The 24850-nt window shown below is 42.0% G+C and overlaps 1 protein-coding gene across 2 annotated transcripts; it reads right to left on the bottom strand.

Moving 5' to 3' along the window:
* Window positions 1-1862: 1862 nt before the first annotated feature.
* Window positions 1863-24089, bottom strand: plekhm3 (pleckstrin homology domain containing M3). 2 transcript variants are annotated; one of them, XM_089003197.1, is made up of 8 exons: window positions 24042-24089; window positions 21711-22325; window positions 16364-17236; window positions 9810-9955; window positions 9551-9744; window positions 7426-7489; window positions 3374-3531; window positions 1863-3260 (listed from the first exon to the last, which is right to left on the bottom strand). In XM_089003197.1, exons 2-8 carry the CDS (start codon window positions 22171-22173, stop codon window positions 3104-3106), a joined length of 2055 nt encoding a protein of 684 aa, XP_088859323.1. In that variant the 5' UTR covers window positions 22174-22325; window positions 24042-24089; the 3' UTR covers window positions 1863-3103. The 2 variants fall into 2 exon arrangements, 1 of the variants encoding a protein (XP_088859323.1); XR_016115849.1 differs by lacking the exon at window positions 1863-3260 and adding an exon at window positions 8652-8700 and having other exon boundaries at window positions 3457-3531; window positions 8778-9744.
* Between the last annotated feature and the right edge of the window lie 761 nt (window positions 24090-24850).

Below are 24850 nucleotides of genomic sequence, written 5' to 3'. Positions count from 1 at the left end.
CCTGAACACAACCGCTTCTTGACTGCGAAGCACCTGAATGCACCAGTTAATGGGTGACTGACAATGATGAACGAGTGACCGCTGTCAGTTAACGTTGTTATAAAATATGCTTGCAATGCAAACAGTAATGATCTTTTCGTTCCACATTTCAAATAAAATGAAATAAGAGGAAGAAAACAAAGTATTGGTATTGCTGTGGTGTTTCACGTGGGCGGCGTTAAGAGTTCGGGTTCAAAGTTTAGGGTTGGGCGGCTTTGTTTGTTTAAGGGCAGATTGAGGTTATTTTTCTTTTCTTGAAGGTGACTTCAATGACAAAAAGCGTAAATGATAACATTTGTGATTTTCCAGTTTGATGTATAATTTTAGTCGGCATATTTACAAACCACCCACAAAATACCTCAAATTTATCTAGCGGAAAATTATTGGTGGAACTTTTAATGATTAATAAACACGCTAAACCGGTTGCATGGGGAAGTGCACACACACAAATTCACATTCCAAAATCACACCTAGGGACAATTTGGAGTGATCAATGAACCTGCCATGCATGTTTTTGGAATATGTGAGGAAACCGGAGTACCCGGAGAAAACCTATGGAAGTCGCAAGCAAACCCACAAACATTGAGTCCTAAATACACACCTATATACAGTACATGAACACACACAATGTCACACTCATGAATGTACACGCAAACCCACACACATTGCGTTTGTGCCCCCCCCCCCCCCCCCCCCTCTTTTGTGACCGCCCCCCCCCCCCCTTCTTAACATGTCTTTTGTTTTGATTTGCGATGGCATGTGGGGGTCTTTCTCTTGCTCCCTGTCTCTAAATGAGCGGCAAGGGTCCGCGGGCCAGTGGAGCGGGACAAAGGCGGTGCTGCGCTGGCTACATTTGCCGCTTTGTGGTCCGGCTCGTCAGCCCTAATTGGCCGAGACAATTAAAGCGGCGAAGCTCCGCCGCCGTTGGACGAGAGTCCCCCCTCGGCAAGGCTAGCTGACCTGATGTGCTAAGTGACGTGCTAGCTTTTTGTCATGTCCACTCTTTCTCGATGCTGTAGGACGCGGACAACGACTGTGTTTAAAAGACAACCGACGTCTCCGGACAAGTTGTGTCCGTAATTTGTAAAATGGCTTCAAATGACTTCTACTGAGCGTATTTTACAAAGATTCCACCGCATATAGCTATATTGTACGTTTTAAAACTCGCGCTGAATATTCAGGAAGTCTTGTTTTTGAGTCGGTGACGAGTCCATATGTGACGTCACCGAAGGAACGCCCCTGACCGAAAAAAAGACGCATTGTAGCGGTCCTTCCATCACGTCAATGTATTTTGCTGTACTTGTTTGGTCTGGGGACCTCGTGTTGCACCCAAAATCCGCCAGAAGAGGGCGTCCAAGCGCCATATAAGGAATTTATCTGCCTGTGGAAACGGTGGTGGCCACAGGTGGTCGCCATTTTGTGCCTCTTTTTTTGGGTGAGAGATTTCCCCCCAATGTTGCCTCAAAATTGCCTCGATTGCAAACATGTATGCTTTCCTCTTCAGAACTATTTGAATCATATTCATAACTGGCAATGCAAGACGTCTTGGCGTGATGTCACGAACCGGGGGTGGGACTTTCTGAAAATGCCCAATTTGCAGCTCAATTTTTTTGCAGATTTTGGACACTTTAAGTCATTTTTATCGGTGTTTTGCATTTGACTAAAAATATCAGCCTGCATGTTTTGGGTATTTTAGATGCTATAAAACGTTTTTCTGATGTCAGTTAAGAAACAAAAAAGTGACGTCGGTTGTCCTTTGACTTTTCTCGTGAAGTGAAAAGTACGAGTAGAACCTGAACATTGCAAAGACTACAACAACAAAATTCCCTCGAAAGACATTTTATTGGCCGGTTTACGAAAATGAAAGAAGCAAAAACAAACATCGACATTTCAAAATAAAGTGCTCCATATAATACTTCAGAGAACACATTTGATGGAAAAATAAATAAACAATATGGCAAACAAAAATAGTCGTCATCAGTCCGTTTCCAAAAATAATTAAATAATGACAAATTAAATACAATTTACTTAATCCCTGAATTGAAACGCAAATAAAAATATTTTTTTTTTATGGCTCAAATGTTGACATAATGTTAAATATGTTAACATTGATGACGGGTAACAATGTCATTTATTCACAAAAACAAAATGGTGCCGTCACCTTTTCGCTCAAAGTGGTAGACGCTAACGGCTCATAGCGCTACAAATTCAGATTCCACAAATGTTAGCATACTCAAATTGTGAAATAATCAGTTTCATTTTCATAGAACGAACCAGCATTTTTTTTTCCCTTTAATTATTCAATTTAAAAACATTCACATTAGGACCGAAATAAGCTATAAAAAAAAAAAACGCTATACCGCTACTAGCTTACACGCGTTTGTTGTTTTATTTTGATGTTGCGTACAAACGGTAAACTAGCTCCTCATCATTTTCCTGACAATTACAAGTTCAAGTTTTTCCAGGGCTATTTATGTTTGACAATTTAATGTTTTGCCTAAAATAAAAAAAAAGGCTTTCAAGCTAACATCTTAAGCACTCTAGTAGTTTTGTTTTGTTGTGAACAACCATTAAGCTAGCTCGTCATTTTCTGTTTTTGTTAGCACTATAAGTAGTATCTTGCTTGACGCAGTAGCTGTGGACAATAAATGGTTTAACATAATGTCAAAAAAAGGCTTGTTGCCGTATGTTTGACGTGTAAACATGAAATTGTAACATATGGCTCGTTGTTGCAGTAATCGGGTCATCACTAATGCGTTGTAAATACCAGTTAGCGCCACCCTAGTGATACATTTGTCGATAGTGAATGCAAACTTAACTTAGGGGGGCCCTGTTTAGCGATTAAAAATGATTTCTAACAAACATCCACGATATGTTCCTTCCACAACATAACTGTGATCATTTTGACGATGCGGCGGCCATTTTGTGAACCCGTATAAAGTAATCCTTGTGCAACGTTTACGCTCCTCAAAGCGTCTTTCAATTGAGCTCGGCTCGGACCGACGACGCTTGTATCCGCCATCTTGTATCCGCCATCTTGTATCCGCCATTTTGTGGGAGTATCTCAGGTGTCCTGGTAGGGCAAATGGTGGTCGTCACCGTCGGGAGACCAGAAAGACGACGGGCGTTTGGTGTAGTGGAGCTCGCGTCGGACACAGCGAGGACACGGTTGACATTTCTGGCGACATTCAGCATGGAATACCGCGCCACATCCCGAGCACCTGACGGGAATATATAAGACACGCCGGTAGAATTATTTTTCAGGCTTTGTGGATTCTTTTTACGCGGTGTGTCGTTGAGGAATGTCGGAATGAGTTGTAATACAAAGAGCGACCTCCTGGTGGCGTTGTCCTGGAAAGGGTAGATGACGTGTCCGCTGTGGCACAGTTCGCAGATGAAACCTTTCTGTCGGCATAAAGTGCAACCTAGAACGTGAGCGCTGGCAAACTTGATGACTTTGGAGAGGAAGGGAGCCAAGTGTCCATCAATCACCTGTTGGGGGGGCGGGGAAACCAGAGTATGAGACGCACACAATTTTTTCTTATTTATACTTTTTGTACGACAACTCCGGACAAGTTGCGTCCATAATTTGTAAAACCACTTCAAATGACTTCTACTGAGCGTATTTTACAAAGATTCCACCGCATATAGCTATATTTTACGTTTTAAGACTCACACTGAATATTCCGGAAGTCTTGTTTTCGAGTTGATGACGATGCCCTAAGTGACGTCACGGAGGGAACGCCCCTGACCGTGAAAGTGACACACAATGCATTCTGGGTACTTTTTTTCGTCTGAAAACACCATGTTGATGGCGAAATTAGAAGGAAAACTACATAAATAACACAATGGTGAATCGTTGTGTGTCGCAGCCAATTGCGGTAACACGCATAAATAAAGAAGGTGTAAGTTTACACAAATTCCCAGCGGATGAATTAGCCCATTTCCAACGCAGCTTGTACGCTATCTTGTGTATTTTCTAGAACGCTAGATTGGAGTCCTGACGGCTCGAATTGATACTGAAGGACTTCTTTAATTGATTGCAAACATTTATGCTTTCCTCTTCGGAACTATTTCAATCATATTCATAACTGGATGAGTAACAAGAAAGCATCTTTTCCGAATCTGAACTCTCTGAAGCCATTGTTTGGATTCTGGAGCAAGGCAGTTTGTCAAGGAGTATCCTGACGTGATGTCACAAACAAGGGGGCGGGACTTTCTGAATCTCCCCAGTTTCGAGCTCATTTCTGGCAGTTTTGGGACACTTTAAATCATTTTTATTGATGTTTTGCCGTTCCCAAACTAGTGCGACCATTTGTTGACGTAAAACGCTGCATTTTTGTTGTTGTTTTCGTGTATATTTTTGCTAACGTGCGTGTGCATAAAAGCACCTGACAATTGCAACCCCCACCATGCAAATGGACCACACGCACATGCATTCAATATGTTTCTGTGCGTGTCTGTTGTCGCATGCAAAGCATTCCTAATTTGATGAAGAGGATGATGAATGTTTGGGCTGGTGACGCCGTTAAGCACCCCTCTTGTGCCCCCCCCCCCCCCCCTCCGGCGCCCCCACTTGCCATTCCCACTGACGAATGGTCGTCGTGATGGATGTTGACAGGCTCCCTAATGAACACCCCCTCCCCTCCACTAATTGGAGCGCTAGCAAAGCCAGGGAGGAAGACGAGGCCCGACGCTAACACACTGCGGCAATAATCTTTAAAGGACAACCGACATCACTTTTTTGTTTCCTAACTGACAACAGAAAAAAAACGTTTTAACGCATCTAAAATACCCAAAACATGCAGTATGATATTTTTATTCAAATGCAAAATACCAATAAAAATGACATAGTGTTCAAAATCTGCAAAAAAATTGAGCTGCGAATTGGCCATTTTCAGAAAGTCCCGCCATCAGTTCGTGACGATCACTGCCAAGACATCTTGCATTGCTGGAGAATCAAAACAATGGCTTCAGATTGGGAGAATATGCTTTCTTGTTACTCATCCAGTTATGAATATGATTCAAATAGTTCTGAAGAAGAAAGCATACATGTTTGCAATCGATTAAGGAATTTATTCCGTGCCATTTTGAGGCAACATTGAGGGGAAACGTATCACCAAAAAAGAGGCAGAAAATGGCAACCAAGCTCCTGTGAGGAATTAATCAGCCCGTTTCCACAGGCTGATAAATTCCTTACATGGAGCTTTGTCGCCCTCTTCTGCCTCTTTTTGGTGCAACATGACGTTTTCAGACCAAACAAGCACAGTAAAATGCATTGACGTGATGGAAGGACTGCTACAATGTGTCCCTTTTTCGGTCAGGGACGTTCCTTTAGTGACGTCACGTCAGGAATCGTCACCAACTCAAAAACAAGACTTCCGGAATATTCAGCGCGAGTCTTAAAATATAGCTATATGCGGTGGAATCTTTGTTAAATACGCTCAGTAGAAGTCATTTGAACAACAGATAACAGATAAACTGATTTTGTGACTGTAAAGTGGCCTTGAGAGTTTTGAAAGGTGCTTAGAAATGAAATGGATTATGATTATAAATCCTGTGCTAACATGCTAACACGCTAACAGGTGTGTGTGTGTGTGTGCTTATGGTTGTGTGTGAGGCTGAATGCAGCCATGTCACGCTTTGTTTTCCCGCCTGTTGCTTCTCAATGTGAGCAATTAGCAGAGCGCAGCGACACAGTGTGGGAGTGGAGGAGGTGAGAGGGGGTCCAGAGGGGGTGAGTGTGAGGAGCAGGGTCGGGGGGGGAGAGTGGGGGTCCGCTCTTTCACCGTGAGAGCGGGGCGAGCGAGCGAGAGAGGGAGCCATCAAAAAAGAAGAGGGGCAGGGTGCAACATAATCACCGACAAAAGAACTTTTCACTCATTTGTGGACCCTTTTCCTCAAACCCTCCCTTGCTTGCCCCCCCGACCCCCCAATTTACCTCCACTCCATTGCCACCATGTTGGCCTCATTTGTACAACACACACAAGCCTGAAAAGTTGCTCAACTGTGTCCACCGATAACCCCGCAAAGAAAACTTTTATAGAACATATGTATGAGCAAAAGTATTGGAACACTGCAATTTTATAACCCAATTACAGTCAAACCTCGGTTTTCGAACGTCTCGGTTCTCATCCCATTCGGTTTTCAACCAAAAATGTCATCTTTTTTATGCCCCGGTAGACAACCGAAATTTGGTTCTCAACCAAACTGAGTGCATCTGAATGCATCACTCGACGACCCTTCGCTTCCTTATACGTCACTTCCTTATACGTCACGTCTTTCTCATTTTGACCGACGCATTAATATTGTTGTTGTTTTATTTTTGCAAAAATGCTGACATATTTGATGAAGATCTCCTGAATAGTATGATTTTAAAGCAAGCAGAGGATGGTTTGAAAAGTTAGTGTGCCCTGTGTTTGCCCAAAGACAGCTGGGATAAGTGCCAAAACGCCCCGTGGCAGAAAGAAAATTGGTGAAAATAAAAGTTTGTTGTTATAGAATTTTACACATGAGCTGCTCTATTATTAAGTTTTGATCTGGTTTGTGCGATGAAATAGTTAAAAAGTTGTTGTCTAGACTTTGAACGGATTAAGATTTTTTACATTGATTTTAATGGAAAGTGCTGTTTCGGTTTTTGAACAAATCTGTTTTCGAACAGGTTTCTGATACGGATTATGGTCGAAAACCGAGGTATCACTGTATGTGTTTTTTTTTTTTTTGGGTTAGGGTGTGATTGAATAGTGTTTTTAACTCATTCACTACCATTCTCAAATTTATTTGGGAATTGAAAAGCATGATGTGGAGCTCCATTCCTTAATTTTTTTGGGAGGGATTTTGGTTTTTCTTTTGGGGGTGCCGATAAAGCGCTGGTCAGACCTCTGGCAAAGTTTTTCCCTCCCACGAGGAAGCAGCGTTTGCCTTTTGTCCACTTAAGCGCTTTGTTGCAGCTTCAGCTGTTGTTAAAGCGCTATATAAACCAATAAGAATGTATTGTATTGTCTTGTGTTTTGTACATCTGCCCTCATTTCAAACTCAAATAACTCCAGACTCATGTAACTTAGGAATTAATTCATTTTTTTCTGATGAAAGAAGACAGTCAATATTTTTATGCTGCATTGAACGTTTATGTAGTCCTAAAATGATATATTTTCTGGGTCCTGCAATTGGAGTGAAAGTGACAAAAACCCTGGCACTGGAGTGGACACATTTTTGCACATTGTCTGGCAGTGAATGAGTTAATGTGAAAATATATGTTATTCTATTCAGTCTATTCAGAACTATGTCATAAATGATTTTGTGATTTTCTGTACGATACAATATTTTGGGCTAAATATACAGCGAACAGAAAATCCAACATTTGTGTGTTTGTTTGTTTGTGTGTACCTGCTGCAGGTCAGAGATGGAGTAAAGATGAATGTGCTGCAGCAAATACTCTCGAGGGAAAATCCTTTGGAGAAAAGGAAGAAAAATAACAAGTGGCGGTGAGTCATATATTGCCGTGGTAATTTTTAAAGGACAACCGACACCATTTTTTTTGTTTCCTAACTGACATCAGAAAAACGTTTGATAGCATCTAAAATACCCAAAACACACAGGCTGATATTTTTTTGTCAAATGCAAAACACCAATGAAAATGACGTAAGTGTCCTAAAACTGCCACAAAATGAGCTTGAAACTGGGGAGATTCAGAAAGTCCCGCCCCCTTGTTCGTGATGTCACGCCAGGATACTCCTTCACAAACTGCCTTGCTCCAGAATCAAAACAATAGCTTCAGAGAGTTCAGATTCGGAAAAGATGCTTTCTTGTTACTCATCCAGTTATGAATATGATTCAAATAGTTCTGAAGAGGAAAGCATGGATGTTTGCAATCGATTAAACGAGTCCTTCCGTAAAATGCACAAGATGGCGCCCAAGCTCTGTTGGAGATGGACTGATTTGTGATGCGTGTTAACGTAATTGGCTGCGACACACAACGATTCACCATCGCGTTATTTATGTACTTTTCCTTCTAATTTCACGATCAACACAGTGTTTTCAGATGAAAAAAAGTACCCAAAATGCATTGTGTGTCGCTTTCACGGTCAGGGGCGTTCCCTCCGTGACGTCACACGCGAGTCTTAAAAGGTAAAATATCGCTAAATGCGGTGGAATCTTTGTGAAATGCGCTCAGTAGAAGTCATTTGAAGTGATTTTACAAATTATGGACGCAACTTGTCCGGAGGTGTCGGTTGTCCTTTAAACGTCACATGCGCGTGAGCGTGTATAGACATTTGCAAACATGTAAGCAAGTTTGTCGGGAATTTACTGGAAAAGGAAGAAATTTGGATCAGGTCAAATATACACATTGAAATACAGTGAGACCTCAAATTACGAACGTAATTGGTTCCCAGACAGATTGTGTAAGGCGAAAAGGGTGTATCTCAAAAAAAAATTCCCATAGGAAACCATTAAAATAGGAATAATCCGTTCCCGGGTTTCCATAAAATATACTTTTCAACTAAATAAGCCTTAAAACTACACACAACATACCTTATTCTATGTATAATAAATGTGCTATTGTATTGTAATGAAAGAAATATACTGCATTGTATCAAAGTCACTTTATTTACATTTGTGATGGTCATTGATGGCTTGATGGAATGGCGTCAAAGGGAATTGCTGTTTGGAAAGAGAGGCGTATTACATGAGGACTGTAATTAAAGAAATAAACTGTGCTGTAAAATAGTTTTATTTACCTTTTTGATGGTCGTTGATGGCTTATGGAAGGAAAGTCACCTTCCATAAGGACTGTTGGTAACTTAACCTCTGGTGCTGTTCGGTCGTGTGTTTCCGCCGAAGATCACTCCGCCAGCCGTGGTGGGTGTGTATTATGAAAATAGTGCTTATTATAAGGTTTAATTTTCATAAATTTGACGTTTGTAAGACAAAAAGTTTGTAAGATGAGGTGTTTGTAAGTTGAGGTCTCACTGTATTGCAATAAAAATACAGTAAAGTCTCGTTATATCGATATTCAAGGGAGTCCGAAAAAATATCGATATAACCGGGACTATCGATATATCCAACCCTGTTTGCATGTAATTTTCTCCGTGCGTGCATAGAAATAGTATCGATATAACCGGGACTATCGATATATCCGATATCGATATAACGAGACTTTACTGTAATGAAAAACGTAAAAAACAAACATCAGGATAATTTTGTTTTAATTTTTCAAACATTGCAACTTCATAGGTTCGTAACAGCTTGCATTGAAAAGTAACATGGACTTAGGATGACCTGTAGTGTGTTTTATGCGACTTGGGGTCTTCGGGGGGAGGGGCACAAGAGTGATGCGTCTGCAAATGTTTTACCACCACGACCGTCATTAATTTGCGCTGTGTTTGGAAGTATGCCAAAACTATGGAACTCACACATATAAACACAGACGTGCCTGCGTCAGGTGGTCCTCATATTACGGGTGGGCCCCATCGTCCCCCCCCTCCAACCACTTTTCCCGGCGTTTCCGTACCTTCGCCGCAGATCCTCCGCGACGGTGGCGCGGCAACTGAAGAGGTAGGCGCGTAGCGACTGCAGCTGTTGGCGAAGGCGCAGGACGGCGCTGAGCGGCTCGCAGTGCTCGTAGAGACCCCCGTTCAACTGCTGGACATCCAGCAGGGGTTCCTCGTACACAAATTCCAAAAACTCCTTTGCTTGCTTGGACACCTGCGAGGAGATCACGTTCGAGAACTCGCACGGGGCGCGATTGTGTTTTAGCGGCGCATCATCACCTTGTGCTTGCTGGTGTCCCAGTTATGCAACAGGCGAGCAGGGATGACGAAGGTGTTGTCCTCGTGGCAATTTTGGCAGTAGTACCAGCCGCTGTAGTGGCACACTTTGGCTTTACCCTTTGTAGCGCCTACCGGACGCTGGCAGCCTGCACATAACATCGAAGAAGTCAACATGTCAGCACGTACTGACCAAAATACAGTAAAGTCTCGTTATATCGATATCGGATATATCGATAGTCCCGGTTATATCGATATTTTTTCGGACTCCCTTGAATATCGATATAACGAGACTTTACTGTAATAAGAATAATACATTTCATTTATAAGCACCTTTCAAAACTCTTAAAGGACAACCGACGCCTCCGGACAACTTGTGTCCATAATTTGTAAAATCCATAATTTGTAAAATCACTTGAAATGACTACTACTGAACGTATTTTACAAAGATTCCACAGCATATAGCTATATTTTACGTTTTAAGATTCGCGCTGAATATTCAGGAAGTCCCCTAAGTGACGTCACGGAGGGAACGCCCCTGACCGTGAAAGCGACCCACAATGCATTTTGGGTACTTTGTTTGGTCTGAAAACTTCATGTTGATGGCAAAATTAGAAGGAAAACTACATAAATAAAGCGATGGTGAATCGTTGTGTGTTGCACCAAGGCTACTATTTGATACTAGTTGACACAAATTCCCAGCGGACAAATCAGCCCATTTCCAACAGACCTTGTGCGCCATCTTGTGCATTTTCTGGGACGCTACATTGGAGTCCAGACACCTCAAAATGGCACGGAAGGACTTCTTTAAACGATTGCAAACATTTATGCTTTCCTCTTCAGAACTATTTGAATCATATTCATAACTGGATGAGTAACAAGAAAGCATCTTCTCCAAATCTGAACTCTCTGAAGCCATTGTTTTGATTCTGGAGCAAGGCATTGTGTGACCAATGGTGACGTCACGAACAAGGGGGCGGGACTTCCTGAATCTGCCCAGTCCTGAGCTCATTTCGTGGCAGTTTTGGGACACTAAGTCATTTTTATTGGTGTTTTGCATTTGACAAAAAATATCAGCCTGCGTTTTTTGGGTATTTTAGATGCTATAAAACGTTTTTCTGATGTCAGTTAGGACACAAAAAAGATGGTGTCGGTTGTCCTTTAAGGTCACTTTACAGTCACAGGATCAGTTTTTCTGTGGGTGAGCGGCGGCAATCACACGCGCCAGCGTTCATTCAACCCAGAAGGAACTCAAATAGATAGAAAGCTAGCGAGTTAACTAATAGAGTGCTAATAGAGAGCAAGCTATTAGCCACATAGCTAATAGATAGCTAGGTACATAGCTATCTAGCCAGGTAGATAGCAATAGATATAGCGTTTTAACATAAAAATGCTAGCGTTGCACTAATTTAACGTCTCTCCGGAAAATGAGAAGACATTGGATAAAATTTATAAGCGCCTTTCAAAACTCCCATGGTCAATTTATAGTCACAGGATCAGTTTTTTTCTGTGGGTGAGCAGCGGCAGCCACACACCCCATCGTCCACTCAACCCGGAAGTAACTCAAATAGATAGGACTAGCTAATAGATATTTAATAGATAGATAGCTAGATAGCTAATATATAGCAAACTAGATAGCTACATAGCCAGCTAGATAGCAAACAGTTAGCAAATAGATATAGCGCTTTAACAAAAAATGCTAACGTTGCACCAATTTAGCATCTCTCGAGAAAATTTGAAGACATTGGACAAAATCCCCCGGCTAGTTAATCTCGCAATTGGCAAAATTGACCCTGTCATAGCTTTTTTTTTTTTTTTAAACCAAAATGGCAGACTTCCTGTATCTTTTTCAGACATGGCTACCCTTGTCTTTTTTTTATCTATTCTATTTTTTTGTGGGTCAACCTATGAAAGATAAAACTATCAAATGCCATGTTGCTAAGTAAAACTAGCTTCAGGTACTAAATTTTCTCTCAAGTCAAAACACAGCGGCACCAAATATGAGCAATGATACCCCAAAATGTATGATTCCAAATCAAAATAGTAAGACCTTTTCAGGCCTAATGAGTTGACTTTTTTTGTGTGTGTAGATGAACATGCCCTCAAAAATTGTATGTTACTAAGTGAAAAAAAAAAACTTTGGACTAAGCTAACGCTGCCAAGCTCCCAACATCCATCGTCATAAGTGCCGTCTCGTGCTGTTACGCCAAAAGCTGTAGTCACAACAAAAGACTTATAATAAATAGATCCTTCCCCGTGATTGTGTTGATAGCTTTGTCCCATTTTCACCCCCCCCACACACACACACACACACACACACACACACACACACACACAGGTGCATCTTATCAAGCAAAAACATCAGAGCCGCCGTGAATAAGACGCAAAGAAGAAAAGATTTAGAGATAATCATCGGGAAGTGACGGCGACATCATGCATGAGCCTGAACATGTGCATGATCTACTTATTAAAAATAATCATAATCCATTTTATTTCTAAGCGCCTTTCAAAACTCTCAAAGTCACTTTACAGTCACAGGATAAGTCCCTCTGTGGGTGAGCAGCGGCAGCCACACGCGCCAGCCCTCACCCAACCTGGAAGCAATTCAAACAGACAGAAAGCTAGCTAGCTAATAGATAGCTAACATATAGCTATTAGATAGATAGCTAGCCAGAGAGCCAACAGATAGCTATTTCTCAAAAGCCACCTATTTAAAATAGCATTTTCTGTGTAGTTCTCTCTCGTTTCTATTTATAAATGACGATGTAGCATTTGCGCGCTAGTTGGCAATATGGGAAGCAAACAAACACAGAGAGATAACATCATCATTACGATAAAAGTAAAAGCTAACGATTAGGAACCAGCGATCGTGGATGTGTGCTGCTCTACAAACACAAAGACCCATACGCACGTTAAGCAAACATATTAGCTATCTAGTTAGCTAGCTAGCTATTAGCTAGTTATCTAGCATTCTATTGGCTAGCTAGCTAGCTAGCTTTCTATCTTTTTGAATTATTCACCCAACCCGGAAGCAACTCAAACAGACAGAAAGCTAGCTAGCTAGCTAATAGATAGCTGATAGATAGCTAGGTAGATAGCTAGCCAGCTAACTAGACAGCCAATAGATAGCTATTTCTCAAAAGCCACCTATTTAAAATTGCATTTTCTGTGAAGTTCTCTCTCGTTTCTATTTATAATTGTATTTTATTTATTGCATTCTTTTATATGTATTTCTAGCATTCTATTGGTTAGCTAGCTAGCTAGCTAGCTTTCTATCTTTTTGAATTATTCACCCAACCCGGAAGCAACTCAAACAGACAGAAAGCTAGCTAGCTAGATAGCTAATAGATAGCTGACAGATAGCTAGGTAGATAGCTAGCCAGCTAACTAGACAGCCAACAGATAGCTATTGCATTTTATCAAAAGCCACCTCTTTAAAATTGCATTTTCTATGAAGTTCCCTCTCGTTTCTATTTATAATTGTATTTTATTTATTGCATTCTATTTGTGATTGTATTTTATTTATTATAGTACCTATGCTTGTCTGTGACTGTAAAGTGTCCTTGAGAGCTTTGAAAGGCGCTTAAAATGTAATGTATTATTATTATCATTATTATTATTATTATTTGATAGCTACCCAGCTAGCTAATAGATAGCTAGTTGCCAGCTAGACAGCTAGTAGATAGCTATTAGATAGCTATTAGATAGCTAGCCAAATAGCTAATAGATAGCTAGTTAGCTAGCCAGATAGCTAGATAGCCAATAGATCAAAACAGCTTCAAAACAGCAAATAGATAGCTCGGTAGCTAGCTAGATAACTGAGATTGAATGAAATTTACAAGCAAAAATGTATATCTTAGACATTTAGAAAGATAGCAGAACAAAATGGAGGGGTGGGGGTTATTACGTCAACCCATTGAGAATTCCGAGGTGCTACAAAAGACGTCAAAAAGATGCGAGAGTTAAAAGTAATTGTCGTCATCCAATAAGCGTACCATTATGGCGACTATAGACATTTTAACATCCAACGTCAACCATTTTGTGAACAATCCGCCGCTAGACCTTTTAAACGCCTCCATTTTGTGAGCGTTACTCCTACGCTCATTGTCACTTGAAGCTTGTCGCCGTTTCCGCCGCTCCTCTCTGATCTTTTATTGCGACGACGGCAAAAGATGAATGGGAATTCAAACGCAGCTCAAAAGGTCCACCGATTGTACTTTGGCTCGCTATGGGGGGGCGAGAGAGGGGTCACGTGGTGGTAGTAGCGGAAAGAAGAGTGTGTGTGTGTGTGTGTGTGTGTGTGTGTGTGTGTGTGTGTGGGGGCTTTACTTTGACCTGTAGAGGGGTGAACGCACAGCGGTGGGAGACGGCATGAGGGCCGATACGGGGCTTTCATCTACCCGCCGCGGGTCCGGACCCGCACACCTTTGAGAGGACCGCTACCGAAGTGTGCGTGTGTTTTAAAAGCTTTGATGTGGTTTCTTTCACGCTGACAATACAGTCCAGAATGCACGGGTGACCCCTCCCACCCCCCTTCTCCCCCCCCCCAAAAAAGGTGTGTTTGTGTCTTGTAGAATGAAAAGCAAAGCAACGGTGCAATCATTGTTTTTATGACGATGTAGCATTTGCGCGCTAGTTGGTAATATGGGAAGCAAATAAACACGGAGAGATAACATCATCATTACGATAAAAGTAAAAGCTAACGATTATTAACCTGCGATCGTGGATGTGTGCTGCTCTACAAACACAAAGACCCATACGCACGTTAAGCAAACATATTAGCTATCTAGTTAGCTAGCTATCTATTACCTAGTTATCTAGCATTCTATTGGCTAGCTAGCGAGCTAGCTTTCTATCTTTTTGAATTATTCCGAGTTGAGTGAACGCTGGCGAGTGTGGCTGCCGCTGCTCACCCACAGAAAAGCTGATCCTGTGACTGTAAAGTGACCTTGAGAGTTTTGAAAGGTGCTTACAAATGAAATGTATTATTATTATTATAAAGATTAATTTGCCTTTAAATAGTGCTATTAATCATATCTATATGTGTATAAGTAATTAACTCATTCACAAAGTGCTCAAAATGTGTCCACTCCAGTGCCAGGGTTATTGTCATTTTCACTTAAATTGCAAGACCCACAGGATATTGAGTTTTAGTACTATGTAAACATTCAATGTCGCGTTAGAAATCTTCGCCTCTCTTCTTTCATCGGAAAAAAAAGAGTTAATTCCTAAGTTATATAGCTCTGGAGTTAACTGAGCTTGAAATGGGGCCGGCTGTACAAACTACAACAGATACATATTGCTTTATATAGCGCTTTAACAACAGCTGAAGCTGAAACAAAGCGCTAACATGGAGAAAAAAAAGGCAAATGCTTCCCCCTTGTGGGAAAGAAAAAAAAACATTGCCAGAGGTCTGACTTGCACTTTATCGGCACCCCCAGCAAGAAAAATCAAAACCCAAACGATTTGGGAATGGCGCGCCGCGTCATGCTTTTCAATTCCCGAATAAATTCGGTAATGGCAGCGAATGAATTGAAGACCAATTTGCATTTAAATAGTCATGTTAATCACATGTATATGTATGTAAATAATTAATATAGCATATGCTAAGGGGATACATGAAAGGGGTTGAAAGAGTAAACCGCAAACTGGTTAAGTGACAATGAACTGCGCCTCTGCTGGCTGCAGCTGATTTGCGCACAAAAAAAATTGGAAGATTAATTAATCGAGGAAAAGGTTTCTTCAGTAGTCATCTGTACTTCTTTGAAGGTGTCGGACGTTTTGCTCCTCATCCGAAGAGCTTCGTCAGCAAACTAAAGTTTTGCTGTTAACTCTGGCCCTATATCCCTAATGGACAGAGTTGGCCTTGCCAGACCTCTGCTTTGATAGGACCCTGTTTTAAGATTGGATCACTCCCTGAATCCAATCTGTCTATTATCATTATTATTATTATTATTATTATAATAATAATAATCCCACAATGGGGAAATATGCAAACCCGGAAGTAACAAGTATCTTGAATTGGGTGGAATTGGCAAATCACAATCAGAAAGCCTTTAACAGTCCCACAATTGGGAAATTGGTAAGGTAAGCGTTGCTAGATTCGGAAAAAGCAGTCTCTCGATGCAGAGGATAAAGAATATGTGCGCGTATGTCCGTGTGTGTTGATATATTAAAAAATACAAAGGGGAAAAAAACATATCGGACTATGCAAATATAGGAAAAAAACATGTCTAAATATAGGGGAAAAAAAGCCATTTCCGAATATGCAAACATAGGGAAAAACATCTCTAAATACCTCTATTGTTCTATCCCTGGCTCTGGTTTCACCTCATGAGCATGACTAAGCTTATGTGGTATCGGCCTAAGAGGTCTGTTGTAAGCACCATGGCAATTTCGTGAAGGGTTTTGCTGTTTTACAAAAGCAGACGAGACCAAACAGCAAAACAAAGAAGAGATGGAGAAGATGGAGGAGGATACAAAAGAAGAACAAAGGAGAAGAACGTCATGGATGGAAAAGAAAAACCGGGCGATGAAGTGGACTTTGGGATTCAGACCTGCACACGTGAAGCCCTGAGCGGTGAGGCCTTTCTCTTGGGCGACACAAGTGAGGAGTCCAAGAAAGCTGCTGGTGACCGACTGCCTCTTGGCCTTCTGCACCTTCTTCCTCCTCTCTTTGGACTTCAGGAGCACCGTGGAACCGGACTCCTCCCGGGAGCCCACCGCCCCCCTCAGGGCCTCCATCCATTCCATGGCCTTGTCGGCAGTTTCGGCCCAGAGTCGCAGCGTGTCGGCGGCGAACGCGGCTTGGAAGCGCTCCCCCCGATCCGAGACTTCGGGATCCGGCTGGACACCCGAGCAGGATGCTAACGTGTACTGGCGAAGAGGGCGTGACACGGGTCCGCGCCCCTCGGTGGGGAACACCTGCAGGGTGGTCCTGCTCAGGACGAAGGTGAAGGCGCACCAGTTGTTCTGGTCCAGGAGTTGTCGCAGGAGACCCGTTTTGATAACGTCTTGGCAATGCTGGCTAAACAGGGGCAAGGTCGTGGGCCGGCTTAGCGGCGGGGTGCCGGGTCGGGAAGGCCTGGTCACCTGGACCTTCTCCCAAACCAGGCGGCGCCACTCCCCCGCCTCCCACTGGGTAGCCGCCCGCAGTTGAACCCGCGTGCTGTTGAAGAAAACGGCCTGCAGGGTGCGCGGGTCGGCGGGCTGGCAGGGCGCCGGCGCCACCACGCCCTGGCAGTGCGACAGCGAGTAGGCGGTCCCCAGCTGCCGATTGGCGCTGCTGTCCAACGTGTAAAGGCGAAGCTCGCAGGGCGTCAGTTCCACGTGGCACTCGGTCCAGCGCCCCCTGGGGGCCTCCCGGTACTCCATCACACCCTGTTTCGCCACCATGCTAATGCTGCTGCTACTGATGCTCCCCTTTTCGGCTGCAAAGGAACAAAATACAGGTAAAATCCGAGTTACGACCGGGTTCCGTGCCGACAAAACGGTCGTAAGTCAAACGGTCGTAAATCGAAAATCAGTCAAAATGTTTGTATGACAGAATACTATACGATGTCAATCTGTTGTTTTTAAAGAACATTTTCTATCTAATACTATTACAGTAAAGTCTCGTTATATCGATATCGGATATATCGATAGTCCCGGTTATATCGATACTATTTCTATGCACGCACAGAGAAAATTACATGCAAACAGGGTCGGATATATCGATAGTCCCGGTTATATCGATATTTTTTCGGACTCCCTTGAATATCGATATAACGAGACTTTACTGTATATACCAAACTACTTACAGTTCAATTATAAATCTTATAACTTTCAGTGTCATTTTTATCATTATATATTTCGTATTATCGATTTTTTTTATTACTGTGTCATTCTGCTGACCCAAATACGCACGGCTTCCGACACATACACGCTCTTGAAAAACTGTCAGACGATGTGCAAAAACTAGTCCAAGACCCACAAAATATTGAGTTTTAGGACTACATAAACATTCCATTTAGCGTAAGAAACCTTAGACGCTCTTCTTTCATCAGAAAAATTGTTAATTCCTAAATTATATGCGTCTGGAGTTATCTGAGCTTGAAATGGGGGCGGATGTACAAAATACAAATGCTGACCCTTTGTGGAAGGGAAAATACATTGTCAGGGGTCCGACCAGCGCTTTATCGGCACCAGAAAGAAAAAGCAAAACCTGAACAAATTCGGGAATGGCGCTCCACGTCATATTTTCAATTCCCGAAAAAAAGTTCAAGAATGGCAGTGAATGAGTGAAAGGACAACCGATGTCTCCGGACAAGTTGTGTCCATAATTTGTTAAATGGCTTCAAATGACTTCTACTGAGCGGATTTTATAAAGATTCCACCGCATATAGCCATATTTTACGTTTCAAGACTCGCGCTGAGTATTCCGGAAGTCTTGTTTTTGAGTTGGTGACGAGTCTGTACGTGACGTCACTGAAGGAACGCCCCTGACCGAAAAAAAGGACACATTGTAGCAGTCCTTCCATCACGTCAATGCATTTTGCTGTACTTGTTTGGTCTGAAAACCTCGTGTTGCACCAAAAAAAGCCAGAAGAGGGCGACTAAGCTCCATATAAGGAATTTATCAGCCTTATCAGCAATGCAAGACGTCTTGGTGTGACGTCACGAACTGGGGGCGGGACTTTCTGAAAATGCCCAATTCGCAGCTCCATTTTTTTGCAGATTTTGGACACTTTAAGTCATTTTTATTGGTGTTTTGCATTTGAATAAAAATATCGTATTTTAGATGCTATAAAACGTTTTTCTGATGTCAGTTAGGAAACAAAAAAGTGATGTTGGTTGTCCTTTAAAGTAAAATGGCCAACTTCCTAATCTTAGAGTCAGCCAAATTTTCAATTTTATCGATAAATTTGGTGTTTGGGGTTGATTTTGTTTTTCGCCATGAAGGCGACATCGGCAACCTTGTTTATTTTGAAAGCGCCAAAACAAAATGGCCGATTTCCAGTTTCATGGATGGCTTATTCGGGTTCCTCCGTGAAACTGTTGACAAAGGCTCGTTTTTCACAAACGAAAATGGTGAAACCTTCAAATCAAAATGCCGCTTGTAAGCTGCAATTAGCGCCATGTTCACCCCGATTGCAATTTAAACACTTTGCGTCTTTCAGTTGGCATGTCAATGAATCACAAGGTGCCTCCGTTTATTTAAAACAACAACAATGGCCGCCGCCGCTACCGCTAATTCCATTTTCTACCGTCCGCCCTCCCCAAGTGACGGGTGTCAGACTTTGTTTTCTCGGTTTCGATCAGACGAAGGAAAAATGACCACATCGATCTTATCAAAACACATTTTGTCAGCGCGTTAACGAAATCTCTGTAAATATACGGCACGGACAAGCTGATTGGCCACCGTCGCGCCCGAGCGCTTTGAGAGGGAAAACTGCCGCCATCCATTAGACGGGAACGGCGCTTGAGTGATGAATGAGCTCGGAATGCTATCAGGAACATTGACTTAAAGGACAACCGACCCCATTTTTTTTTCTTCAGAAAAACATTTTATGGCATTTAAAATACCCAAAACACGCAGGCTGATATTATTAGTCAAATGCAAAACAACAATAAAAATAAGTTAAAGTGTCCCAAAACTACTTCAAAATGACCTCGGAGATGCCAAGTTTCAGAAGGTCCCGCCCCCTTGTTCGTGACATCACACCGGGACGTCTTGCCTTGCTCTAGAATCAAAACAATGGCTTCAGATTTGGAGACGATGCTTTATTGTTACTCATCCAGTTATGAATATGATTCAAATAGTTCTGAAGAGGAAAGCATACATGTTTGCAATCCATTAAAGAAGTCCTTCCGTATTAATTCGGGCCGTCAGGACTCCAATGTAGTGCCCAGAAAATGCACAAGATGGCGCCCAAGCTCCATTGGAAATGGGCTGATTTGTCTGCTGGGAATTGGTGTCAACTAGTATCAAATAAATAGTAGTCTTGGTGCAACACATAACGATTCACCATTGCGTTATGTGTTGTCCTTCTAATTTTGCTATCAACACGGATCAACACAATGTTTTCAGACCAAACAAAGTACCCAAAATACATTGTATGTCGCTTTCTCGATCAGGGGCGTTCCCTCAGTGACGTCACTTCAGGAATCGTCACCAACTCGAAAACAAGACTTCCTGAATATTCAGCGTGAGTCTTAAAACGTCAAATATAACTATATGCGGTGGAATCTTAGTAAAATATGCTCAGTCGAAGTCATTTGAGGAGTTTTTACAAATTATGGACGCAACTTGTCCGGAGGTGTCAGTTGTCCTTTAATATTCTTGGACTAAATCTTTTTTTACGGAATACGTCTACGGAATGAAAGAAAACTCGTCGGATGGAAAAAGTATCGCTGACAGATCTCATGAATGTTACCGCGGGCTTTTTGTGTTGATGCTAACCAGCTGTTGCTAACGAGGAAAGCAAACACGCCACTTTGTTTCGTCCGTCGCACCCCCCCCCCCCAACCCATTAACTCCGCCTCCCCACCGTTGCACTTTCTCTTTTCAACCTTAAACGGCCCGCTAGCTTTTCACGCGTATGCTAATACGGCGTAATCCCGCCCGTGTCGCCTTAATTAGCTTCCTGCGCGCTCGCCTCATTTGAGTCCATTTGCCGACGGGATTACCGGCTATTATCCCGCAAACCCTCGGACCTCTGGAGAGTGTGCGTCATTTAAGGTTATCATCATTTTGTATCATTACGGACTCGTCTGGGGACCCAAAGACATCCCATAGTAGACGGCAGCATGACTAAAATATCAATACAGTAAAGTCTCGTTATATCGATATTCTCGGGAGTCGCAAAAAATATCGATATAACCGGACTATCGATATAATGTAAATTTTCTCCTTGCGTTCATAGAAATAGTATCGTAATAAGCAGTACTATCGATATAACCGATATCAATATAACGAGACTTTACTGTAGTATCGTAATAAGCAGTACTATTGATATAACTGATATCGATATAACGAGACTTTACTGTAGTATCGTAATAAGCAGTACTATCGATATAACCGATATTGATATAACGAGACTTTACTGTAGTATCGTAATAAGCAGTACTATCGATATAACCGATATTGATATAACGAGACTTTACTGTAGTATCGTAATAAGCAGTACTATCGATATAACCGATATCGATATAACGAGACTTTACTGTATATGAAGCGATTAAAAAAAAAAAAATCCTAATATTTTGGGTGCCTCATTTAGAAAAGGGTGATCCCGGGGATCGGAATTTGGGGAAAACTTTTCAGTAAAATTCCCCCCAAAAAAATAATCATAAAATGACCGACTTCCTGTTTCTGTTAAATTTCACACCGATCAATTAACTCATTCACTGCCAGACAATGTGCAAAAATGTGTCCACTCCAGTGCCAGGGTTTTTGTCATTTTCACTCAAATTCCAGAACTCACAGAATATTGAGTTTTAGGACAACATAAACATTCAATGTAGCGTAAGAAACCTTAGACTCTCTTATTTCATCAGTAATCAGTCAGGACAATAGAAGTAATCAGTGTAGCCGCGGGGAGTAGTCCTCTGCTCCCCCCAACCTGAGAGGAGGGACCAATCATAGCAAAGTCTGGCACCGCCACGTCTGGACAGTAGGGATATATATATATATATATATATATATATATATATATATATATATATATATATATATATATATATATATATATAGGGCCAAAACTACCAGCAAAATTTTTAGTTAGCTGACGAAGCCTCTTGGATAAGAAGCGAAACGTCCGACACCTTCAAAGAAGTACGGCTGAAGAAACCTTCTCATCGATTAAGCTAAGGTTATGTAGATTTCGGTTGCGCATGCTAGCGGCGATCAGGGTGCGCACAGACCTTCCATCTGCTGGTTTAAGATCGTGTTCTTCAGGGTGTCCACTGAGGGGAGCCCGTTGTCGGTGTAATCGGCCGTTCGGTAGTTGACGTCGGATCTGGACCTGTTGTGGCCCTTCTTGAAGGCGGCGTTGGCGGTATCGTTGGCGTCCTTTCCGTGCGCCATCAGGTCATTGGTGGATCGCGCCCGGCTCCTTTTGCCGTGCCGCAAGCCCACCACGCTCAGGCCGTCGGCCCAGGCTAACCCGAGCGGGCCCACCTCAGGCTGCTGACCGGACAGAAGGCTCCAAACGCCGCTGGAGCTCAGTTTGGCCAGCGCTGCACTCGACGCCTCTTGGAGTTTCTTGGACTGCCCACAGGTTTGGTTCTTTGGAGGGGTGAGACCACCCGGGGCGGTAAAGTCCTCAGTGGCCTCCAGAGCTGGGCTGATGTCACCCACTACATCCAGCTGCATCACGCCCTCCATCTTGCGTTCCCAGTTGATGCTACTTAGATACAAACATCTCAACCTCTGGACCGGGATCCTTACGGAGCCTTCATCCTGCCATCCGAGATTAAGTCCTGGCTGAAGCCTTTGCGTGGATGCTAGAAGATCTTACGGCGTTAAATGGAGATGGTCTGAATCAGGAAAAAGAAGAAACAGTAAAGAAGAAGTCCAACACTCCGTCATTATTCATCACCGTCTGAATGTGAGTCAATTCAGCATGGAGACTGTCGCACAACTTGGATCCGCTTTCTGTCTGTCTGCTTTCCATCCGTTCACTTGTCGCTCTTCTTCCCTCTAATCTGCGCTCTGATTGATTTTCCAGCTCAGCTCGGGCTCTTTGTCTGCTCATATTAAATTATTTAAAAAGCCATTAGCTCATGCTAGGTCAAACCACACGCACACATTACATTTGACTTTAAAAAAAAAACAGTTATATCACTGATTTGCAAAAGTGTGAGATGTTGAGAGTTTGTATTCATGACAATAAATCTACCAAACAACACTTCATGTCAAACATATTTATTGAAAGAAAAAAAACATTACTTTGTCTCTTAAAGGACAACCGAAGTTTCCGGACAAGTCGTGTCCATAATTTGCAAAATGGCTTCAAATGACTTTTACTGAGCGTATTTTAGTAAGATTCCACCGCATATAGCTATATTTTAAGTTTTAAGACTCTCTCTGAATATTCAGGAAGTCTTGTTTTTGAGTTGGTGACGAGTCCGTACGTGACGTCATGAAAGGACCGCCCCCTGACAGAAAAAAGACGCATTGTAGCATCCTTCCATCACGTCAATGTATTTTGCTGTACATGTTTGGTCTGAGAACCGTGTTGCACCCAAAAGCCGCCAGAAGAGGGCATCCAAGCTCCATATAAGGAATTTATCAGCCTGTGGAAGCGGAGGTGGCCACTGGAGGTCGCCATTTTGTGCCTCTTTTTTTGGGGGGGTGAGAGATTTTCCCCCAATGTTGCCTCAAAATGGCACATATAATTCTTTAATCGATTGCAAACATGTATGCTTTCCTCTTCAGAACTATTTAAATCATATTCAAAACTGGATGTGTAACAAGAAAGCATATTCTCCGAATCTGAAGCCATTGTTTGGATTCTCCAGCAATGCAAGACGTCTTGGCGTGACGTCACGAACTGGGGGTGGGACTTTCTGAAAATGCCCAACTCGCAATTTTTGCAGATTTTGGACACTTTGTCATTTTTATTGGTGTTTTGCATTTGACTAAATATATCAGACTGCGTGTTTTGGGTATTTTAGATGCTATAAAACGTTTTTCTGCTGTCAGTTAAAAAACAAAAAAGTGATGTCGGTCGCCCTTTAAATATTACATTTTCAAGAATAACCGTAGAAATTAAATGTTGAATAAAAATCCATAAAATAATGCATATCATTTCGATCTTACAAGTGATGATGTCAACAGTGGTGGGAAGCAGCGACTGGTTGTGCGCTTGCGTGTTTTGTCTTCCGACAAAGTCAGCATCTTTTCCCCAGTCACATGACTACGGTGACGTCACTGACAAGGATGCTCGGCTGCGGGAAGCGAGCTGTCAGAAACACCCGCTTAACAACCACACACTTCTAAAATTACGATTTTTGTCCGCCTTGCTCACTATGAATTATTCTTTTGTTCAATCTTGTTCTCGTCTTCGACGCGAGCCGGTCCAGTTAGCCGGAAGCTAACGACTTAGCCTGTACAGATCATCGAACAATGCGAGCTAAAAGTGTTCACTCTGTAAAATCGTTAACGTTTAAGAGAAAATAATATTAACGGTTATCGTGCCGTTTTCGCAGGATCATCGATGATGAGAAAATAATACACGAATGTAGACTCACCTTAGTGTTTACCATTTTGTCATTTGACAGTTTTCCCCTTGGAAAAAGCCGTCCGGGTGGAAACGAAAGGGACAAGGTAAGAAACCTTCCGCCTGGAAGCTCTATCAAACTAATCATAACAATGATACATTTTATTTATATACGCCTTTCAATACTCTCAATGACACTTTCCAGGCACAGGATAAGAACCATGTTGTTGTTTTTTACAGTTTCTTGTTCGTCAATGTATTATTCTTATTTAATATCAGACAAGCATAACTTTTGTTCACAATTGATCAAAAAAATAATAATACTATTTATGCCCCCAATATATATTACCGATACCTTTTTTTCTCGGAGTATATTAATTACAGAGTACTTTTTTTCCTGAAAATTTGGCTGTTGCCTCATAATATTTGGACGTCATCTAAAAGAAAAATTGGAGAAGAAAAAATGTTTTTTTTTTCAGCAGCCATTTTGACACTTACTGTTTACTAAAAATGCCATCACAGTACCAAGGGACTCACTCAGGTTTCTTGCTGTTTAATTCATATTTCTTAAACTTCTTATTGATCAAATTAATGTGTTTAAATAAATGATTGGGGCCGCATAGAACATATTTATTTTTACTTGGCTTACCTTTTAAATAAAATAAAATGTGCCTTTATGATTATAATAATTAATAACAGTTACTGTAACTGTACTGTAATACTGTTTACTCCCTAGAAAACCTGCTGCGTGTGTTGTGTGTGTGTGTGTGTGTGTGTGTGTGTGTGTGTGTGTGTGTGTGTGTGTGTGTGTGTGTGTGTGTGTGTGTGTGTGTGTGTGTG

The sequence above is a fragment of the Hippocampus bargibanti genome, linkage group LG08 (genome assembly GCF_051943395.1).
Source record: "Hippocampus bargibanti isolate YZ-2025 linkage group LG08, ASM5194339v1, whole genome shotgun sequence".
Classification (NCBI taxonomy): Eukaryota; Metazoa; Chordata; class Actinopteri; order Syngnathiformes; family Syngnathidae; genus Hippocampus; species Hippocampus bargibanti.
Note: the sequence above shows the minus strand (reverse complement) of the source record. Positions and strands in the feature narration are given on the sequence as shown.